At 42.8% G+C, this 19326-nt stretch overlaps 1 protein-coding gene and 1 long non-coding RNA gene across 2 annotated transcripts in view; one reads left to right on the forward strand and one right to left on the reverse strand.

The window, feature by feature from the left end:
- The window catches only part of SLC5A12 (solute carrier family 5 member 12), a 28883-nt gene extending 11043 nt beyond the window's left edge, over positions 1 to 17840 (forward strand). The window contains exons 7-15 of the mRNA XM_025200380.1: positions 2708 to 2837; positions 3916 to 4004; positions 6864 to 6976; positions 9150 to 9217; positions 9749 to 9835; positions 11110 to 11288; positions 13027 to 13130; positions 14627 to 14754; positions 17211 to 17840. Coding sequence (XP_025056165.1) covers positions 2708 to 2837; positions 3916 to 4004; positions 6864 to 6976; positions 9150 to 9217; positions 9749 to 9835; positions 11110 to 11288; positions 13027 to 13130; positions 14627 to 14754; positions 17211 to 17375 — 1063 coding nt within the window. The 3' untranslated portion in view covers positions 17376 to 17840. The remainder of the gene's footprint in view (positions 1 to 2707; positions 2838 to 3915; positions 4005 to 6863; positions 6977 to 9149; positions 9218 to 9748; positions 9836 to 11109; positions 11289 to 13026; positions 13131 to 14626; positions 14755 to 17210) is intronic.
- The window catches only part of LOC102382869, a 172035-nt gene that overhangs the window by 148041 nt on the left and 4668 nt on the right, over positions 1 to 19326 (reverse strand). The window lies entirely within an intron of this gene.

Consider the following 19326-nt stretch of genomic DNA (forward strand, 5'->3'; position numbering starts at 1 on the left):
GGAGTGCATTCCATACCTCTCTCTGGACAGCATGCCTCAGGTACAAATTGATAGGTTCTTACATCAGCAGCGGTATATACAACAGTGGTAATTCTCTGCTTTGGGCCAGGGCCATTCCCCTCCTCTCCCCCACCTCTTCAGGTCAGGGTCAGGGCCAGGGCCACTCCCCACCCTGCTTTGGGCTGGGGCTGGGGCCAGAGCTGCCGCTTCAGGCTGGGGCCATTTCCTGCTGTTCCACACCACTTTGGGCTGGGCCACTGCCCCTGCCACTTTGGGCTGGGGCCTGGGCCAGGGCCACTCCCTGCCTCCCCCCACCACTTTGGGCTGGGGCCAGGGCCTGTGACCACAGTGGTGGTCGCAGCGGTGGCAATTACAATGATTGTGGCAGCAGTCATGGCCATGATGGAACTTACAGCAGGGCACAGCTACTGGTCACCCCCCTCCCCTTTCCATTCCCCTTCCTCCCTCCCCTCTTCCCCACCACCTCCTCCTCCCTGCCAGCAGCCTCTGGCCCCTGGCTCAAAGGAGCAAGGGGAGGAGGGGTGGTGGGGTCAGCACCGCTGGCCTTTCCCCCTCCGCTCTGGCTCCAGTCCCTGCTGTTATGGTGGTGCTCTGCTGTGTGGGGTGGGGTGAGGCCAGTGCTGTGCAGCCAGCACCCCATGCCCCTGCCACCTCCAAGGAGCAGGAGGGGAGGTGAGGCCACTCTCCCCTGCTCTGTCCCCTCTGCCACAGCAGTGGTCCCTCATTGTCCCCCTTTGCCTCCAAGCAGCCAAATCAGAGTGCAAATAAAGCATTATGGACAGACAAACTAAAGCTTTTATATTATTAGAATTAGGATTATCCTTGTTTTCATCCTTAGCGTGTTCTTCAAAATACTCTGTAAACTTATGCAAGGGCTCTGGATAAAATAATGATATAAGATATGATTTAAAAGGAGATGGAGGAGTGGATATAATAGAGAGGCTCAGTGGGAGTGGAGGACAGAGTTTAGAAAGAAGTGGCAGTAAAAGTGAAAATATACTCTCTGACTGTGAAGAGTCTTTCTAGATCAAGACTGGAGGAGTAAAGGATGCAGGAGAAAGGATATCAATGACTAGGAGGTCAGAGAGGTCATTTGTGTTGAGTTAAGGAGATCTTTGGAATCCAGTTGTGTAATTCTGAAGTGGAGTTGGCCATGGCTGGCAAGTCAGTAAAGGGAAATGTCAAAATGTGGTGTAGTTTATGTATGATCTGGTAGTTCACAGGAATTATGAGATTTTTAATCATTAGCTACCTCAAATGGCTGCTTAAGGGAAAGGTGGATTAATTTCAGTGGTGAAATCAGAAACAAACCAAATTCAATTCAAAACAATATTGCATCTAGTTTCAAGGCAGAGTTGTAACAACTTTTCAGAGATGAAATAAGTTTTTAAAGTTTTACGTTGAAGGAAAAGAGTTTCCTCACTTTGGTCTTAAGTTATCATCAACCTGGCGAGATCTGTGCATTGGGGTACTACGGGGCTTGATCCCTGGGCCTGCACTGTTTAACATCTTGATCAGCGACTTGGACGAGGGGGTGGAAAGCACGCTGTCCAAGTTTGCTGATGACACTAAGATGTGGGGCGAGGTGGACACACTTGAAGGGAGAGAGAGGCTGCAAATAGATTTAGACAGATTGCAAAAGTGGGCAGATGAGAATAGGATGGGGTTCAACGTAGACAAATGCAGGGTGCTGCACCTTGGGAGAAGAAATCCACAGCATACATACAGGCTGGGGAGTTCCCCTCTTGAAAGCACAGAGGTGGAACAGGATCTTGGAGTCATTATTGACTCCAAGATGAAACTGAGCCGCCAATGCCAGACCGCAGCCAGCAAGGCTAGCCATACTTTGTCATGCATCTAAAGATGCATCTCAAGCTGGTCCAGAGAGGTGATACTCCCCCTCTATGAGACTTTGGTCAGGCCGCAGTTGGAGTACTACGTCCAGTACTGGGCGCCGCACTTCAAAAGGGATGTGGCCAGCCTGGAGAGGGTTCAGAGGAGGGCCACCTGTTTGGTGAGAGGACAGCAGGACAGGCCCTATGAGGAGAGACTGAGGGACCTGAACCTGTTCAGCTTCAGCAAGAGGAGGCTGAGGGGGGGACCTGGTGACTGCCTACAATCTCATCAGGGGAGATCAACAGCAAATAGGTGGAGCCCTTTTCTCCCCAGCACCACCTGGGGTGACAAGGAACAATGGTAATAAGCTGGTGGAGAATAGGTTTAGGTTAGAGATCAGAAGGCAATACTTTACAGTTAGGGTGGCCAAAATCTGGAACCAACTTCCCAGGGAAGTGTTCCTCGCCCCTACCTTGGGCAAATTCAAGAGGAGGTTGGATGATCACCTGTCTGGGTTCTTGTGAACCCAGCATTCGTTCCTGCCTGTGGTAGGGGGTCGGGCTTGATGATCTGTTCAGGTCCCTCCTGACCCTAGCTACTATGAAACTATGAAACTTTTTGTTGTAGTTATGCTTCTTGCAAACATACTAAAAAATTGAGATTTCTACATTTGCCTTTAGATTTTAAGATGAATATTAGCATTTCCCATAAATACTTATGCAAACCTTACTAAATTTACAAATTTTAGTAAGGTTTCTTTAGATAAACATAGAACATTATGAGTTTTCCATATTTGTGTTGAGTTAAACATAAGTTGGATTTTCTCTCTCCCTCTTTTTTTCCTTTTTAGAGCACTTTACCTTAATTTAGTGGGACTCTGGATTATCCTGGTATGTGCAGTCTTTTCGGGTTTGGTGATGTATGCTCATTATAAGAACTGTGATCCTTGGACTGCTGGCTTCATTTCCGCACCTGATCAGGTATATCAGTAATTCTCAACCCAGGTGCTGTGTAGAGTTGCCAATATCCATAAATTTATGAACAGGCAGTAAAACTTTAGGCTAAAAATACCTGTCTATAAAGTCTGTAAATAAATTTAAGCTCTCTGTAAAAACAATATAACTCTGGCTACTTTGTGAAGTTGCCTCTAAGCATATACAAAGTCCAGCTGAAGTCTATGATAATATTGTTATGATTAAGTGTGCTTAAGTGGTAATGCTGGAGTGAGGATGTTGTTGTCATGGCTCAGAAAATATACAAGAGCTGAGGATATTTGAGGATGATCTTTTATCTTTCAGGTACAAGGCACAGGGACCTGAAGAAGGGTGACTTGTACCCAAAAACTTATCTAAATGTCTCCCAACCATGCAGTTAGTCCAATTAAAGATCTTGCAAACAAAAATACTTAAAAGTTTTAAGTGCCTTTTCAAGTTGATATTTAGAATGCGACAATCCCAACATATGCTATTAAATTACTATGCTCTCATGTATCTATTTCAGTTTATGTCACTGTCAAGTACAGTATAACCACATAAATCCGGATATCAAAAATCCAGAATTATCAAAAATCTGGCACCTCCCCCCGCTGCTCCAGGACTGGCTGCCACTCCCTCCTCCCCTTGCCCTCACGGATGTGGAGGGGGAAGCTTCACATGGTGGCTGCTATTGCCATTCACCACCCTGAGTCACCACTCCATGTGCACCCACTGCTCTGGGACTGGCCACCACTACCCGCCTCCCAACCTTCCCCCACTCTGCAACTGGCCACTGTGCCGGTTTCAAAAATCCAGCATTTTCAGATTTCCAGAAGATACTTGGTTCTGAGCACACCAGATTTATGAGGTTATACTGTACTTCTCTCTCATTTGTATTAGTTCAGTATGCCTTAGAGGCCTCTGTTTTGGCATGCCAATTAGAGCTGAGATACCTGAATTTGGATTTTTGTTGAACATTTTACTTTTACACAATAATGTGATTGCAAATGGCTACTGCATTGTCTCAGTCTAGAAAACTTCCCAGTTAACATCCTTTATTATTCTTGTGTTTCTTTTACCCTAGCTGATGCCTTATTTTGTTATGGACATTTTTTCCTCAATTCCAGGACTCCCAGGACTATTTGTTGCATGTGCATTCAGTGGAACCCTAAGGTCTGTGTTTTTGAAATTGTGTTTGCTCTAGCTATGTGCATTGCATAGGTGCGTTGCCTTGACCTTTCTAAAAGAGGGGAAGTAATGATCTTAAGACCTAAGTATAGATCAAAGTGCTAACTATGAGAATTAAGCATCATTTCTCCTCCACTGTCCCAGCTAATGCTTCAGTGGTTTATCTGCTTGCATTCAATTCATGCCAGAGCCTGGGTTCACTTTGTCAGATATATTTTACTTTTTCCTCTTCCAAAACCATATTTGAGAACCACACTATCATCACAAAAAAGGGAGCAAAAAAATCAGAGAAACACCACTTTCCTCTTTAGAAGCAGCTCAGCCTGCTGAGATAATGCAGCATCTGTGCGGAGTTGAAATCCCTTTTATTTAACCTCACTGGCACAACTATACAATTAGAGAACCAATGGAGGGCATGTTGATGATTCTGGCTGAACATAAAACAGCCATAGAGATAATGTATGTATATGGCCAACATGGAAAAAAATAATTTGTCTGGATCAATTACTATAACTGAATGTTCTCCCATGCTGCAGATGACAGTCATATTAAAATAATAGGAGCTTAGGGGATAGCAATTAACCCATCAATAGTTAAAGCTAGGAAAAAGACTGAAGGTTGAAGTCCATGTTACCAGTAGTCAGAGCTGTCACATTCTCAAGTTCCTGAAGGCTGCCCCTCCTGCCCTCCCACCTGCCCCACCAAAGTAGCATGTCAGGATCAAAGAGGTCTTTATTGAAATGAAACAATTTTAATCCCATACTTTTAGTATATGTGAAATAAAAGAATAGGTATTTCAAGGACATACAGTACACTTAATAAATTGCACCATCTTAAGTATGGAATATGAGCTATTCTATATGTAGAATAAGTAAGTTATGCCCAAGCAACACCACTGAGATGGATTCTGATTAGTTGAAATGTGTGAATTCAGAGCCACCATGTAGAAGGCAGAGGGTTGACACCAGCTTAACTGTAACAAGAATCTTGGCTACTATAGCACACTCAGTTTTGTTTTCAGTTTGGAGGGAGTCGAGAGAACCCACATTTATAAAAGAATGTCATGTTCTATCACAATTGCTGGTGAGGGGGATGAGCCCAGGGTTCTAATGTAATTGGTGTTATTATTTTAATAACTGTATTGTACAGACAAACACCAATAAGATAACTGAAAAGGTAGGAACTCAGCACACAGTAGGCACGTCTATGTGACTGCACAGTAGCACGCCACGTCAAAATGAGTGTTATATGATACTGCACAGTAGCATCACTAAAAGGCATGTGCTGGCACTAATGCACAGTAGTGCCAGTTACTGTGCATTGAGTTAGTACTTGATTATATGGGTATTCATTGGCAAAGCATAGGGGATGCACATGGGTGCATGTGCACCCCCTGAGCTTGGCGGTGCACCACCTGGAAAAAGCACTGCTGACGCTGCTAGTGGTGCCTGTGGGCGGTTGCCACATGCCAGCCCCCCCCAACTGCCGACACTGCTGGCAGCATCTGCAGGTGGTCGCTGACCACCGGTCAGCACTAGTTGGCCCTCCCCACCGCTAACACCACCGTGGCCACCTGCGGGAGCTCCCCACTCAGCCTGCCACCACCACTGACACCACTGCAGCTGCCCTTGGGAGCTCCCCACTGCCAACACTGCTGCTGTCACCTGCGGGCAGTTGCTGTGCTCCCCCAGTCTCCGGGGGCATGCAGGGTTCATGAGAGTACTGAACTTAATGTGCATTAACTAGGACACGCTAAGGAATGTGTAGATGTGCACAGTTGCTACTATACTTGTAACAACAATTTCTGTGAATTATTTGGTAGATATCATTTGTTACAAGGCTTCCAAAAGACTGATATCAGTAGCATTTATTAACCTCCTCACTAGAAAAGCAATGTCTCTGTCTTTTCTCAGTATATTGAAAAGGTATGAGTAGTTTGGTCAACTGGAGGACTTGTGAGAAGGTATATTAAAGTAGGCGTTTCTACCTTTCCATTCAAGAATAAAAGTAATGTAAATGAAAGGCTATTAGTGACTGAAGCAGGACTGGGAATGGTATCAGTGCCATCATCACTCATAGTTAGTCAGAAGAGTAGGAACTTCTGCTTAAAATCCTGCTAAGATGTTATCTCAGTGGGTGCATCTATACCTGTGCTTAACTGCGCAGTAGATTAATTTGCTGTGGTATAAAGCGTCACAGTCTACACATGCAACACTATTAGACCACAGTAAACTAATTTTCACTGCCATAAGATAGCAGACATTGGATACCTGTTACAGGCACGTGTAAACATAGACGTGGGTGTAAACTGTGCATGATCAGCCCAGACGGCAAGGGGCCCAACCTCTGCCAGCTGCCTAGCCATGCAGCTCTGCTCTTTGGGCACTCTCATGCCCCAGCCATCTGTGACCCAGAGCCTGGGGCTGACCCCCTGAGCCTTCTGCCAGACTGTGGCTGCTCTTCCCAGCTCATACTGCTGCAGTCCCAGGAGCATGTGTAGACACTGTTCCTGGGAGCTGTAAACTCCAGCACGAACTGATCTGGAATTTATTGTGCTGCACTAGTTGAACAAGTAGATGCACCCAGTAAGTGTCAGTGGTGGAACTTAATCTTTGCCATCATTTATTCAGTTATATGCACAAAATCAGCATCATAAAAGGAAATAATAAAAAAAAATTAATGTTAATCTTTTTTCTTCAAATGTTTTTGAACTGTCACAAGCAACCTGATACATCTTCTAATATTCTGGGCCAGCATTTTTGTATGTAGGTAATATTACCTGGCAGTTTACTTCTGTTATTTTGATCATCATTACCTTTATGTTGCTCTTCTTTGCCTCTACAGCACTGTAGCTGCAAGCATAAATGCTCTTGCAACAGTAACATTCGAGGATTTTGTCAAGAACTGTTTGCCAAATCTCTCAGAAAACATGAGCACCTGGGTCAGCAAAGGCCTATGTAGGTACAGTAGATGGCTCTTGTACTTACGTACATGTATAATGATGACATAACATATTTTCCTAACCCTCTCGTTTCCCATCAGGAACCTTTGACCATGTCTACATTGCCTACAGACTATGCTACAAGGGTCTGCCATGTAGCACAGTGTGCTGCTCTCCAAAATGGAAATGATGAAACTTTATAACAGCGCTGCTTATAGTGTCATGCCAGCACGACTAAGGCAGTCATCATGTCCAGGTTGGAGTTTAACATGTGCAGAACAGGTGTGCCATGGCTCACTGCAGCTCTCTAAGCAATGCTGAGGTGGCAAAGATATGCCCCTTGTATCAATGCAAACTTATAGCATGTGAATGATCATAGCATTTACACAGTGAAGTCTTGATATCACTAGCACATACAACTGCTTTAGTGGAATAGTCACCAAGCTTAGGTGACCCAAACAATAAATCTTTATGAATTCTGCAAATCACTTGTCTCTATAAAAGGGAGAATTTCAGATACTGAATCCCTTTCTAAACTATTTTATCCTTCAAGTGTTTCAAAATACTACCTATTGCTCATTCTCAGAAATGTGCACAGTGCTTTGTTTCACATAGTATGCTGAATAGCCACATTGTGAAAACAAATTCCCTCTGGCTTCAGCCTTGTAAGCAGTTAAGCACATGCTGAGTTTTCTGTTTCCTGAAGTCGAAGTGCATGAGCGAGCAGTTCTGTTGAGTGCACTGTGAATTCTTTTTACAGGATTGGAGCCAAAGTGAATGTTACATATGCTACATGATTAGAGCTAAGCATGTGCATGGTTATTTGTTAAATGGGAACTAGTGACAGACAACAAACCAAAGAATATGTCCAAAGCCTCAACAAGTTTATGCAGAAAACAGGCTATCAGGGCAGGGTGACACCTCAGAAACTAACTGGTTCAGACAGGCATGAACTTTTATAGGCAACAACCTATTTTGTCAGAGGTAGGTAGTGGTGGTTAACCTAACCAGTAGAGCAATGAGGGATGGGCAAGAGGGGCACCTGCCCCAGGCACCATGTTAGGAAGGGTGCTGAAACCACCTCCCACCCCAGCAGAGTCTGACTGCAAGACCAGCCCCAGGAATTATCCAAGCTGGGAACTCCAAAACAGTCTCTGGCTGCTCTGACAGTGGGGTGGGCAGAGTAAGTGGCGGTGGTGGCATCAGCAGTAGCAGCAGCTCAGCTGGGGACTGCTTAGGAGTTCCCAGCATGGGTGACTACTGCATTCTCCCCTTCCAAGATCATGCACCCCCCCAAACCCCTGCTTTGAAACTCTGGAACCAGCATGCTCCCTGCTCTCAGAATCATGCAGTTCCCCCCCGAACTGCATGCTTCCCCCACCCCTGTTTGCAGAAGTACCTCCCACCCCCTTCTCCAAACCTGTATTATCCCTGTGCCCTGCTCTTGGAACCCACATGCCCCCTGACCCTGTTCTCAGACTCATGTTCCCCCCTCCCCTGAACCATGAGCCCTCCCCAGTCTCAGAACCTGCAGATCCTGCTCCCCTGGGTGCTGACTCTGCTTGTTATGCCACAGCTTAACACAACTAATTACCCCTGTGCTCATAAAGGTATATTGGCAAGCTAATGTTGAAGGCAGAATGGAAGGATATTTTGTGCCAACAAAATGTCAAGCCAGTGACCATAAAACATTTCTGTCTTACCTTAGAGAATAACTTTTAACTTCATTTTTAAATGGTCAATTTTTCCAAACAAAAAAAATCATCTTCCTTTTAGTATACGCCTGCCAAATGCAAAACCAAAGAAACTGGAAAATGGAGGGTTTTGTTTTCTTTTTCTTTTTTTATTATTATGATTTTTTTTTTTGCTAACATCATTCAGTTATAATAATTTTTATGTTAATTGAAAGTATAGTAGCTGCAGCATTTTCACCCGGAGCTGTAATTTCCAAACTAACATTAACTCTTTAAAGCTGAGTTATTAAGCAAACCAGCAGGATTTGTTGTCAGACCCTTTAAAACATAGAAGTCCACAATGAGAATTCCAGCATGCTATCTGATCTTGTAGCTGATGGGATGGGTAAACAAAGAATTAATTTCAGGGTTGCAAGGGAATTTGAAGTCACCAGGGCTATTGATCATCAGTGTGCTAAGTAACTGCTACACATACTTGCTATTGATATCTTTTAGGTATATTATTTGGTGTCCTGTGCACTTCAATGGCCGTGGCAGCATCACTTCTGGGAGGAGTTGTGCAGGTACATAGACACTCATGGAACTGTCCAACCAAAGAAAACTGATCTTAATCGCCAGTTTGTTTCCTCAACTGGACTTTTCTGTAAGAACTCCTAGAACAGGATGTGCACTTCTCAGAAGCCATTTAATGAATAAATCTCTTTTTTTTAGGACCCAGTGAGTTACCATCTAAGTTAAGTGGAACAAGTTTGGTTTCAAAGAAAAATATTGTCAATCCAACCTTAGTATTAAGTCTAATTTTGTGATCAGTTACCCAAACAAGGGCAATCCTTCTAAAACGTCCTATATCCATTTTATCTTTGGGAAGATAAATAAATAAATAAAAAAAAAAAATCACACTTTTCATTGACACTACAATGGCATTAGGATTTGCATACCTTGTATCATTTGTTTTGTAATATTTTCTAGTGGAAGAAATAGTCATAAAGGCCCTGGAATAAGAACAGATAAACTACAGCTATGGGAATGAGGCTAATGTCAAATGACAGTAACTAACCCTCTAATAATGGTCTATTGTGCCTTTTTTTCAACAGGCTTCACTCAGCATTCATGGCATGTGTGGGGGGCCCATGCTAGGGTTATTTACATTAGGAATTGTGGTTCCTTGGACTAATTGGAAGGTAAGAGATAGCATCGTTAAAAAGAAAATCTCTATTACTGTGTGCATCTACATGTGCATTAATGCTCAATAGTTACTGCGCATTAGGTTAAATACCTGTAATAACACACCTTTGTATTGATGCTAATGTGCAGTAGACTAATTCTACTGTGCATTAGTGCAATAGCATGGCTTTTGCTGTGATGTGCTAATGCGCAGTAGAATTAGTCTACTGTGCATTTAGTGTCTCGTGTATATGCACCCAGTTTCTCTCAACTTGTATCTCATTTATATTATTCTGCTTTTAGATTTTGTACTTTGTTTAGAAGCTTCTCAGGAGAGAATAGTCCAAATCAAATCCCTAAAAGCCCAGGGAAATTCAGATCTAGATGCAAAATTAATGAAACAAGCCTTCACTATTGCTTATGTCTGAGTTTTTACTCTTGAGCTCTTAAGTCTCATGGAACACAATCAAAAATTGGAAAAAATAGGAACTCCCAATATATACAGAACAATGTAACTTCTCCTGATAAGGCAAAACTAAAGATGATGTCATTTCACATATGTATTCTCTTTCCTTCTGAATAGTTCCTATAACTCATACCATATGTAAAATTTACAGTAGCAACTGCTGCAATTTTAATCCCTGTGGCTTTCATTATCTATACGGCTACATTACTAGTTCAATTAATGTCTATTAACTATAGGTAGTAACAAATGCACAAGATCTGGTATCCAGTAATTTAGAATGTACACCTTAAAATGTCCACTTTTAACTGGTGATTAATATGAAAAACTGCACTTGGGGATATTAGTTTTAACTAGTAAACAAATAGGGTTTTTCCTAAGTAAAATTTCAGTTTTGGTTTTAAAAGAGAGTTTTGTCTTTTCACTGTGCAGATTCTAGGAAGATAGTATTTTCCTTAGCATGGATGAAATATAACAAAGGGAAACACTTTTCAAAATATTAGCTTCTCACAGGAATTCCACCTGCCTTCCCTCCCCCACAAATTTCCAGTTTTGTGGGATTAAAAACAAAAAAAACCTACTTAAAATTAAAGCAAAAAGACTCCAAAAACAATCAGAAACATCCTATTAACCCATCACAACTCAATTGTTTAACCAACTTTAACAAATAAGGCCTGAATTTGTGCCACTGGAGTAAATGGGAGTTTTTTACCCCTATATGAATGTCTACAGGAAAAATATCACCTAATGCAATGTACCCACCATCTGTCTTTTCAAACGCATGCATATTTCAGTCATCTCTGATAATGTCGCTTTGCATTAATTCAGGGTGCCTTGGGAGGCCTTTTGACTGGAATCACATTAGCTTTTTGGGTAGGTATTGGAGCTTTTGTTTATCCGGCACCATCTTCAAAAACCCTTCCTCTGGATTTATCAACAGCCAACTGCACTCTAGCTAACAGCACAGAGATACTAGCTACAATGGCTCCTACTCAACCTCCTTTCAGGTATTTTCCACTAGTTTTTGTGTGTATTAATACTCTACTATAAGAGGTAGCTACTACACAGCATTAGGTTTAGGCTGAAGTATGCTTTGAACACTGTGGCCTTGGAACTCCAGTGGTCTAAGAGCACATATTGATGGTGTGCAGACATCTGGTGCGCTGTGGGAAACATATTCTACTGAACACAAGAGAAAATGTTAAGCGCTTCCATCTAGCTTAGGTTGCCCAGATGCAGTCCTTACACTTAGATCCATAACTAGTTGGAGCTAAGTGCAAACTCCATAGAAGTTCCAGAAAGGCTGGATGGTCTCAAAACGGCTAACCCAATCTAAGTTATACTTCCAAGGTAGTCTGACTTAGATCGGGTTGACCATTTTTAGATTGATCGAACTGAACTGTATGTTCATGGTGAGCCCCAGGGCTGGAAAAGCCCAGCTATCAGTTTCAGCTCTAGAGCTGTACTTTTCCGACCTCCTCCCCAGGACCAAGCTATTTTTAGCTTGCTCCTTGTCCCACTCCCAGAGGGACAACCCTCTGCAGCCCACCAAAACCCCCATCCCACAAGCTGCTCTCAGTGCTGGTTTTATAAGCATTTGCTGATGTTAGGAGCTAAAAGAGTAAGTCCTGGTGGGATGAGGGGTGGGAAGGATGGAGGCGGGGGGAGGCATTGTGCATCTGGGGGTTAGGAGGGGGGCAATTAGGAGGCTAAAAATAGCCCCTGTTCCTGGGAGGTGGAGGAGAGAACTGCCATGCCATTCCCCCTGAACATCCCTGTGAACACCACCTGCCCCTCAGATTTTTCTGATTTCTTCCAGGGACTCTGCTTGCCCTTCCAATCCCTTCAATGCCCCCCCACACAGACCATGCCCAATTCCCCATTCCCCCTGCAGACCCTGCTAGCTCCCTAATCCCTCTTAACTCCACTGTGGACACCACCTGCCCCACAATCTCTCCCTCAGATCCTGCCTGCTCCCCATCTTCACAATCCCACCTGGGGACTCACCGATACCCTACAAAGCCTGCTTGACCTCCCAATCCCCCCACCCCCTCCAACTCAATTTACCTTAGATTGGGTGGCTTTTTAAACGCCTCACAACCTCCCCAAATGTCTCTACACAGCCCATAAGACAATTTCTGTATGTATGCAATTACTGCAAGGATGAATAGGGTAGAAGTATTAATAGGGAGATGAGGAGTTTGTCCATATGATGGCACTAAGATGTTGTCCACTTGTGGAAACCTTTGGGATCCCTTGAGTTATAAGGACACTAATTTTGTGAAAAAAATCTGGAAGTTATAAATTAAAAGTGAGGGGACTTTAGTAAGGAAGGGTCTGAAATTGTGAACTGAGCATTAAATGTGTCATCAAACTGCAGAACAGGTATTTAATACTTTGAAGGATTGGGCCTTAAGTTATTTTTGTATAACTTCTGCGTATAATTTCTGGAAAGGGGAGTGTGACATGCATAATGGAACTTAATAAAGTCAATTTTTATTACTAAGAGTTCTAGCATTGATCACAAAGTAGAAAATATGCACATATTATTTTAAAAATTACTAGTTGGACTAAATGCAATCTATGCATATTTCACTTTTGCCATTGAATTGACATGTATTGTATTCTAAAATCTGTCTGTATTAATTTATAAATTATGTATATATCCCTCTATATTCATTTTTGCCCTTACAAGTCTTTTACATGTTATTGCTAACTATGACTTTTATTCTTGTACTTCCATAGACCACAACTGGCAGATACCTGGCATTCCCTGTCCTACCTTTACTATAGTGCTGTGGGCTGTTTAGGGTGTATTTTGGCAGGACTTTTGATAAGCTTTATCACAGGTAAATTGTTTATTAAAGTTTTTTGCACTGGGGCTTGTCTAGAATGTGTTGTTCAAAGACTTCAACAGACAAGTTCAAGACTGCCAACTTAGAACCAGTGGAGTTGAATCCTGAGCAATAAAAGCTAATCTGTTTATAGATACCTATGGATTAATACTTGCCAAAAAAATTCTAGTTGTGTTAACTCTGAATGCTGAAGAATATCCATCTAAGCCGCTATAGCACCTTAAGGGAGCATAAAGTTAGAAATCTAAGGAATGTTTGAGACCTGCTCTAAGTTACACTGTGGGTTGACTTCAGTCACCTAGGATCTTGGAAACAGATGGTTGAGGATCACTTTTATCCTACATATTCTGCTGCAATGATAGCAAACATGGCTCATCCCAGGATTCAGCTCATTATTAGTTCTGTTATGGAAAAGTTCAACAAGATTTTAATATTAAAAGTGGTAAATGATAGACATATACTTATATCCTCTTCCTCAACTTGCCCTTCAAAATACAACCCTAAATAACATCAGTACAAAATCCCCAAACTGATTTACCCAACCCAGATAAATTAAGTAAGGGCCTTGTCACACATGCACTTGCAACAGTTGCAACTCATTGGAATGTAATGACCTATTTATGTTAGTGCATGCTAGGAGATGCCAGTGCAGGCTCAACTGAGTTTGTAAGTGCAACTTGCTGGAAAGTCTGCCAATTGTGCATCAGACTCCTCAGCCACTCAAGTAGCTGTAGTGGTACCTGGTAACTAGGACTGTGCGAAATTTTGCCGGCTGTTTCGTTTCAACACTGCTTTGATTCATTTTGAGCTTGAAACAGTGAAATGAAACAAAGGCCTTTGAAACAGCCTCAAAATGAAACGAGGGCAGCTGAAACATTTTGAAAGTTTTGAAATGTTTTGAGTTTCAAAGCAGCCAGCCAGGTGATGGGAGACAGAAGAGAACTAGGGCTGTGATTGGGCTGAGAAGGGAAACTGAGCTGAGCTGAGATCCCTTCCCCAGCCCAATCAAAACAGCAAAATCATTTCCACAAAACGGAATGGAACAGTGTTTTCAAAATGAAACAAAACTCGAAACAAAACACTGTTCCATTGAAACAGATGTCGAAACAGAACACTGCTGTTTCGCACAGCCCTACTGGTAACCTACCAAAGGTGCAATCCTCATGGTCTCCCAAGACCGATAGCTAGCTGGCAGTGAAGATGCTAGGAGATAACCCTTGCCTAAAAGAGAACACTTTGCAGTGTCACGTGGACATTTAACACAAGCTAAACTGTTTGAACTTGCATCTTTTTGTGTTTTAACTGCACTTAGAAAGTGTCAAATTGAATATGTGACACCACATTCATCTGGCCAAAGATAATATTTGAACACACCCAAAGGTCATGATATGATTTTATCCAGTTCTAGCTTTGTTTCATCATTTCTTTGCTTGGCATACATATAGGTGTATGTAAAAATCACATCGCTAACCATCTTTTTTTTTTTATAGGACCGGACAAAGGTAAAGATATTAAACCAGTGTTAATTAGGCCTGTCTGCAACCTAGTTTGCTTTTGGTCTAAACGATACAGAACATTATGTTGGTGTGGTGTTGACCATGGCAGCAAAGTAATTCATGTGAGTATTTCATAACAGAACAGCCCACTGCTGTCTACATCTATACTATATAAAATATTTGATAAATGGATACGATTTAGATTTCACCTTCAAGATTTCTATTGCATACAGAAGCAAAGCCTGCACACTTTCTGAAAATCCTAGACCATTTTTTTTTTCTGACAGCCACCCACTGTGTCACAATATGTTACAATTTATCAGGGATGGAAAAGACTGTAGAATCTTAAAATAATAATAATCCCTGTTATGTGAGTCAATGACCTGGGAAATACAAGGTATAATCTATTTAAACCTCAACAGAAGGGAACTGACCATATTGTTCCTCTTAATTAAAAGAAGAGAAGCCAAACAAGCATTTTTTAAATAAAGAAATGCAGAAGGAAACAGGCAATAATTTCCTTGAAAGGTCTTAAAGCATTTCTAAATAGTAGATTTTAGGTAACATTTTTAAACTGCCTAATTGATTTAGAAGCCTAATTCCCATTTAACTTTCTTTGAGACATAGGAACTTAAGTGGAAGATTTATCTTTAGTGACTAGAGATACAGACAGGGAAATAGTAGGTTTTTCAATATCACCTAGCCCAGCAGTTAGCAACCCCAGCCGACGGGCCAGATCTGGCTTGCAGAGCCAGGAGGTTTCAGCAGTGGGGGGCTTAGCCCATGAGGCAGCAGGGGGAAATAATGACAGAAACTGTGGTAGTAGCATGGGTGAGGATGAAAATAACCTGCTCCAAAGTAGAAGATAAATTCCAACATATTGCTGTCCTCTGACCTAGCTGACTATAGCCAGCTTTTAAAAGGTGCCTAATACACATTGGGCACGTCTACACATCACCTTACAGCAACATAGCGACACACTACATTGCTGTGCTATGGCAACATAGTGATCACGCAGATCTACATGTGCTCTCCAGCTACGTTGCTATAGTGGCACACTCCCTCAGTGTAGTACAAAATCTAACTGTGTGCTGTGCACACGGCACAGCAACCACCGGTACTTTACTGTGGTACTAAAGTACAGTGATGTGTAGATGCGCCCATTGATTCTAATGGAAATTTAGTACCCCAATGTTTTGAAGCACCAACTGTGCTGTATGTCTTGTGTGTATAGCTTTGGATACCTATGTGCATAGGGAGCATGCAACTTTTTCAAGTTCGTATGACAGTCCCAGACACAAACAAACTTGTTTCTTTTTAGTTGTGCTTGATAACCAGATTAAGGGAGTATAAAGAAGTTACATTATTTGTGTGATGCGGTCCCTAAAAGTTCTCAGCAGCCAAAATACAACAAATGCTCATGGCTGCAGAGTGCTTTTAAAATGGCCAATCACATGAAAATTTAACCCTTGTCTGATGTAATGTAAGAGTGGGGCACTCTAGGGAAGGCTCCTTGCAAGGGTTAATTTCAGGTGATTGTGTGCCCACAACCCATGCAGTTTTGAGAGGCTGGATCCATGAGACAGGGGTTTTTGTTTCCCCCCTGCCCAGCTCCAGGCACAGCAACTTCTGTCACTGTCAAGGCACTCATGCAGGGGGCAGGAGGAAGGGATCCCCTGCCACACAGGCCCAGTCCAACTCCCACCAGGACCTGAGCAGGGGTAGTTGGGGCAGGCCACACAGCAGGGGGCTTTTTCCCTCTTCCTAAGCCCCAGGTTTGTGCACAGCAGCCTCTGCTGCTGTCAGGATACTCTCATAGGGGGGAGGAGGGCAGGTGTGAGGGAAGGGAGCTGTTCCTACCACAGGTGCTCCCCTCCAGCTGCCCCTGCTGGGGTCTTGGGGGCAGCTGGGCTGGGCAACGTGCACTGGTGGGGGCCTCCCTTCCCACCCTGTCCCCTGTGCAAGCATCTTGATGGTAGCAGAGTCTTCTGTGCCTGGGGTGTGAGGGGGAAATGGAGCCCCTCTGCCTTGCAGGCCTGCCCTGCCTTCCCCCAAGACCCCAGCAGGAGTAGTTGAAGAGGCTACACAATAGAGGGGCTCTGTCCCTCCCCCATCAGCTGTTGACAGTTGCCAGCTCTCAGGGTGGGGGGCTAGGACTGGGATGAAGGGGGGTCCAGCAGCCTCCTGGGAGACTGCTGGAGTGCCCCCACCTGGTGGCCTGGGCCAGCGTGGATAGGCTCCATGCCCACCACACCCAAGAGGTGAAAGCCAGTTGAGATCAATGACATTCTAACACATGGCGCTTCGTGTAAAGTGCCATAGTTAGACCACCTACCCGGTGGACTGCCTGCACTTCTGTACACACCCTAAGAAAAATAAAATAAAGTATTGCCTTTCTAATAGCACTCAAGTCAGTTGCTAAATATACACATGGGAGGGTCTTTCATTAGGAGTGAAGGAGGATAGAATCATTTACAACTCTGGTTGGACTGAGATGTATAAATAGGGTTTACTAGGGTTGGTTTAATTCATAGTTCAAACAACATGAATTATTTATTCTTCCTTTTTCTTTTCTCAGGAGGATTCTGAAAATAATCTGTGTAAAGATACTGCAAAGGTGATAGGAATAGACAAGGCCTCCCAGGATGGATTCAAGAAAGAAATTCCAAGCTATTTACCTGGTTATAATCCCAATGAAAAATCCTACACTAACCCAAGCTTAGACACAGAAACGCATTTCTAACATATGATTTGGAAAATAACATAATTTACTATGGCAATGAAACTGCATTGCTCCAGCTTTGAAAAACAAGGACCATCCCTGTCTGTTGCATTCTACAAAGTTGTAGATGACTAGTGCCACATCATGTTACTTAAGAAGACGAACTCAGGTTTTATTTATGAAATACATTTAAAAAACAAGGCATCCATTCTTAGGAGACAATGAAATGCTGTGAATCCTGTTATTTCAAAAGAAATATAGAAGGGAGTCATAAAATGTTAATACCCACATTGTGGCTGTATTTTATATATTCTGGCACCTACAATTTGGAGACTTCAACTACCCAGGGGGGGGATTCTTTAAGTTTCATCCTGGACATGTTTATTTTTGCTGCTGGCATTAGTGATGGCTATGTCCCAGTGGTGGCTGAGAGGATTTCTGTTTGATTTGTACAGTATGCAAAAGGTAAAGAGCTTTGGGATCAGAGGTATTTTGTTTAATTATCCTAGTCATTAGCCAACATGCTGTAAAAGGATGTACGTTCAAATAGCCTCAGTATCCAACTCTTCTATTAGCTGTTTCATTCAGACCCTCATTTGAGCAATGACCAAAGTCCCTAGCTAGTAAAAATGATTTAAACATGAATGAGATTTTTGAAAAGCAGTCCAAGAGGTTTAAGAGCTTCTGGAAATCTTATTTCATGTCTAGGCAGCATGGATCAAGCTGAAAAATGGCATGTCTTTCCCAATGCATAAAGAAGAGTTAAACTGGAACAATACCTTTATAGATTTCTAATCTCAAAATATCTGAAACACTTCCCATTCATCCACTAATCATTTACAGCTGAGATTAATGCATTATTAAGACTATTAATTCATACTCCCTTTCTGGCAGGCTAGGAGTATTTCACAATGCCTCCTTTTAAACAATGGAAGGGAATAGTGACTTTTAGGTAGGATCCCAGATGTCTGTGTATGAGTGTGTTTGTATACACACACATATATGTATACACACACACACACACACACACACACCACTATTTCTAAGACCAACCCTCATTTATTGGTATATGAATATGGGAACAAATCTTAGAAAGAGTGGTTGTATATATCTATATGGCGGATAGGTGTGTGTGCATGTATACACACTCTTTGTAAGACTAAGCCTCATATACATATAATGGTGAAAGTTGTTCTTAGAAAGCGTGTGTGTATATATTTATGTGGGTGCCTCTACACATACAATTAGTACAGAGCAATAAACTCTGGTGTGCATGTACATATATGGATGTATACACATATACATATATATACACATGTGCAAAGTGCTGCACAAGTATAAAGTGCTGCACCTGGGCAAAAAGAACCACCAACACACTTATAGGATGGGGGATGACCTTCTCAGCAGCACAGCAGTGGAAAAGGATCTTGGAGTCATAGTTGACTCCAAGATGAACACGAGTTGTCAATGTGATGAAGTGATCAACAAAGCTAACCACACTTTATCATGCATTAGCAGATGCATGATGAACAGGTCCAGGGAGGTGATGCTTCCCCTCTATGTGGCACTGGTCAGGCTGCAGTTGGAGGATTCAGAGGAGGGCCACTTGTGTGGTCAGAAGCCTGCAGGTAAGGCCCTATGAGGAGAGACTGAGGGGTCTAGGTCTCTTCAGCCTTTGCAAGAGAAGGCTGAGAGGTGATCTTGTGGCTGCCTATAAATTCATCAGGGGAGGGCAGCAGGGAATAGGATATGCTGTATTTTCTAGGGCACCCCCTAGAGTAACTAGGAACAATGGCTACAAATTGACAGAGTGCAGATTTAGGTTGGACATTAGAAGGAACTTCTTCACAGTAAGGGTTGCAGAATCTGGAGTGGGCTTCCAAGGGAGGTGGTGCTCTCCCCTACCTTGGTGGTCTTCAAGAGGAGACTGGACAAGCACTTGTCTGGGGTCGTCTGACTCCAGCACTCTTTC

Source organism: Alligator sinensis, unplaced genomic scaffold, assembly GCF_000455745.1.
Source record: "Alligator sinensis unplaced genomic scaffold, ASM45574v1 scaffold165_2, whole genome shotgun sequence".
Lineage (NCBI taxonomy): Eukaryota > Metazoa > Chordata > Crocodylia > Alligatoridae > Alligator > Alligator sinensis.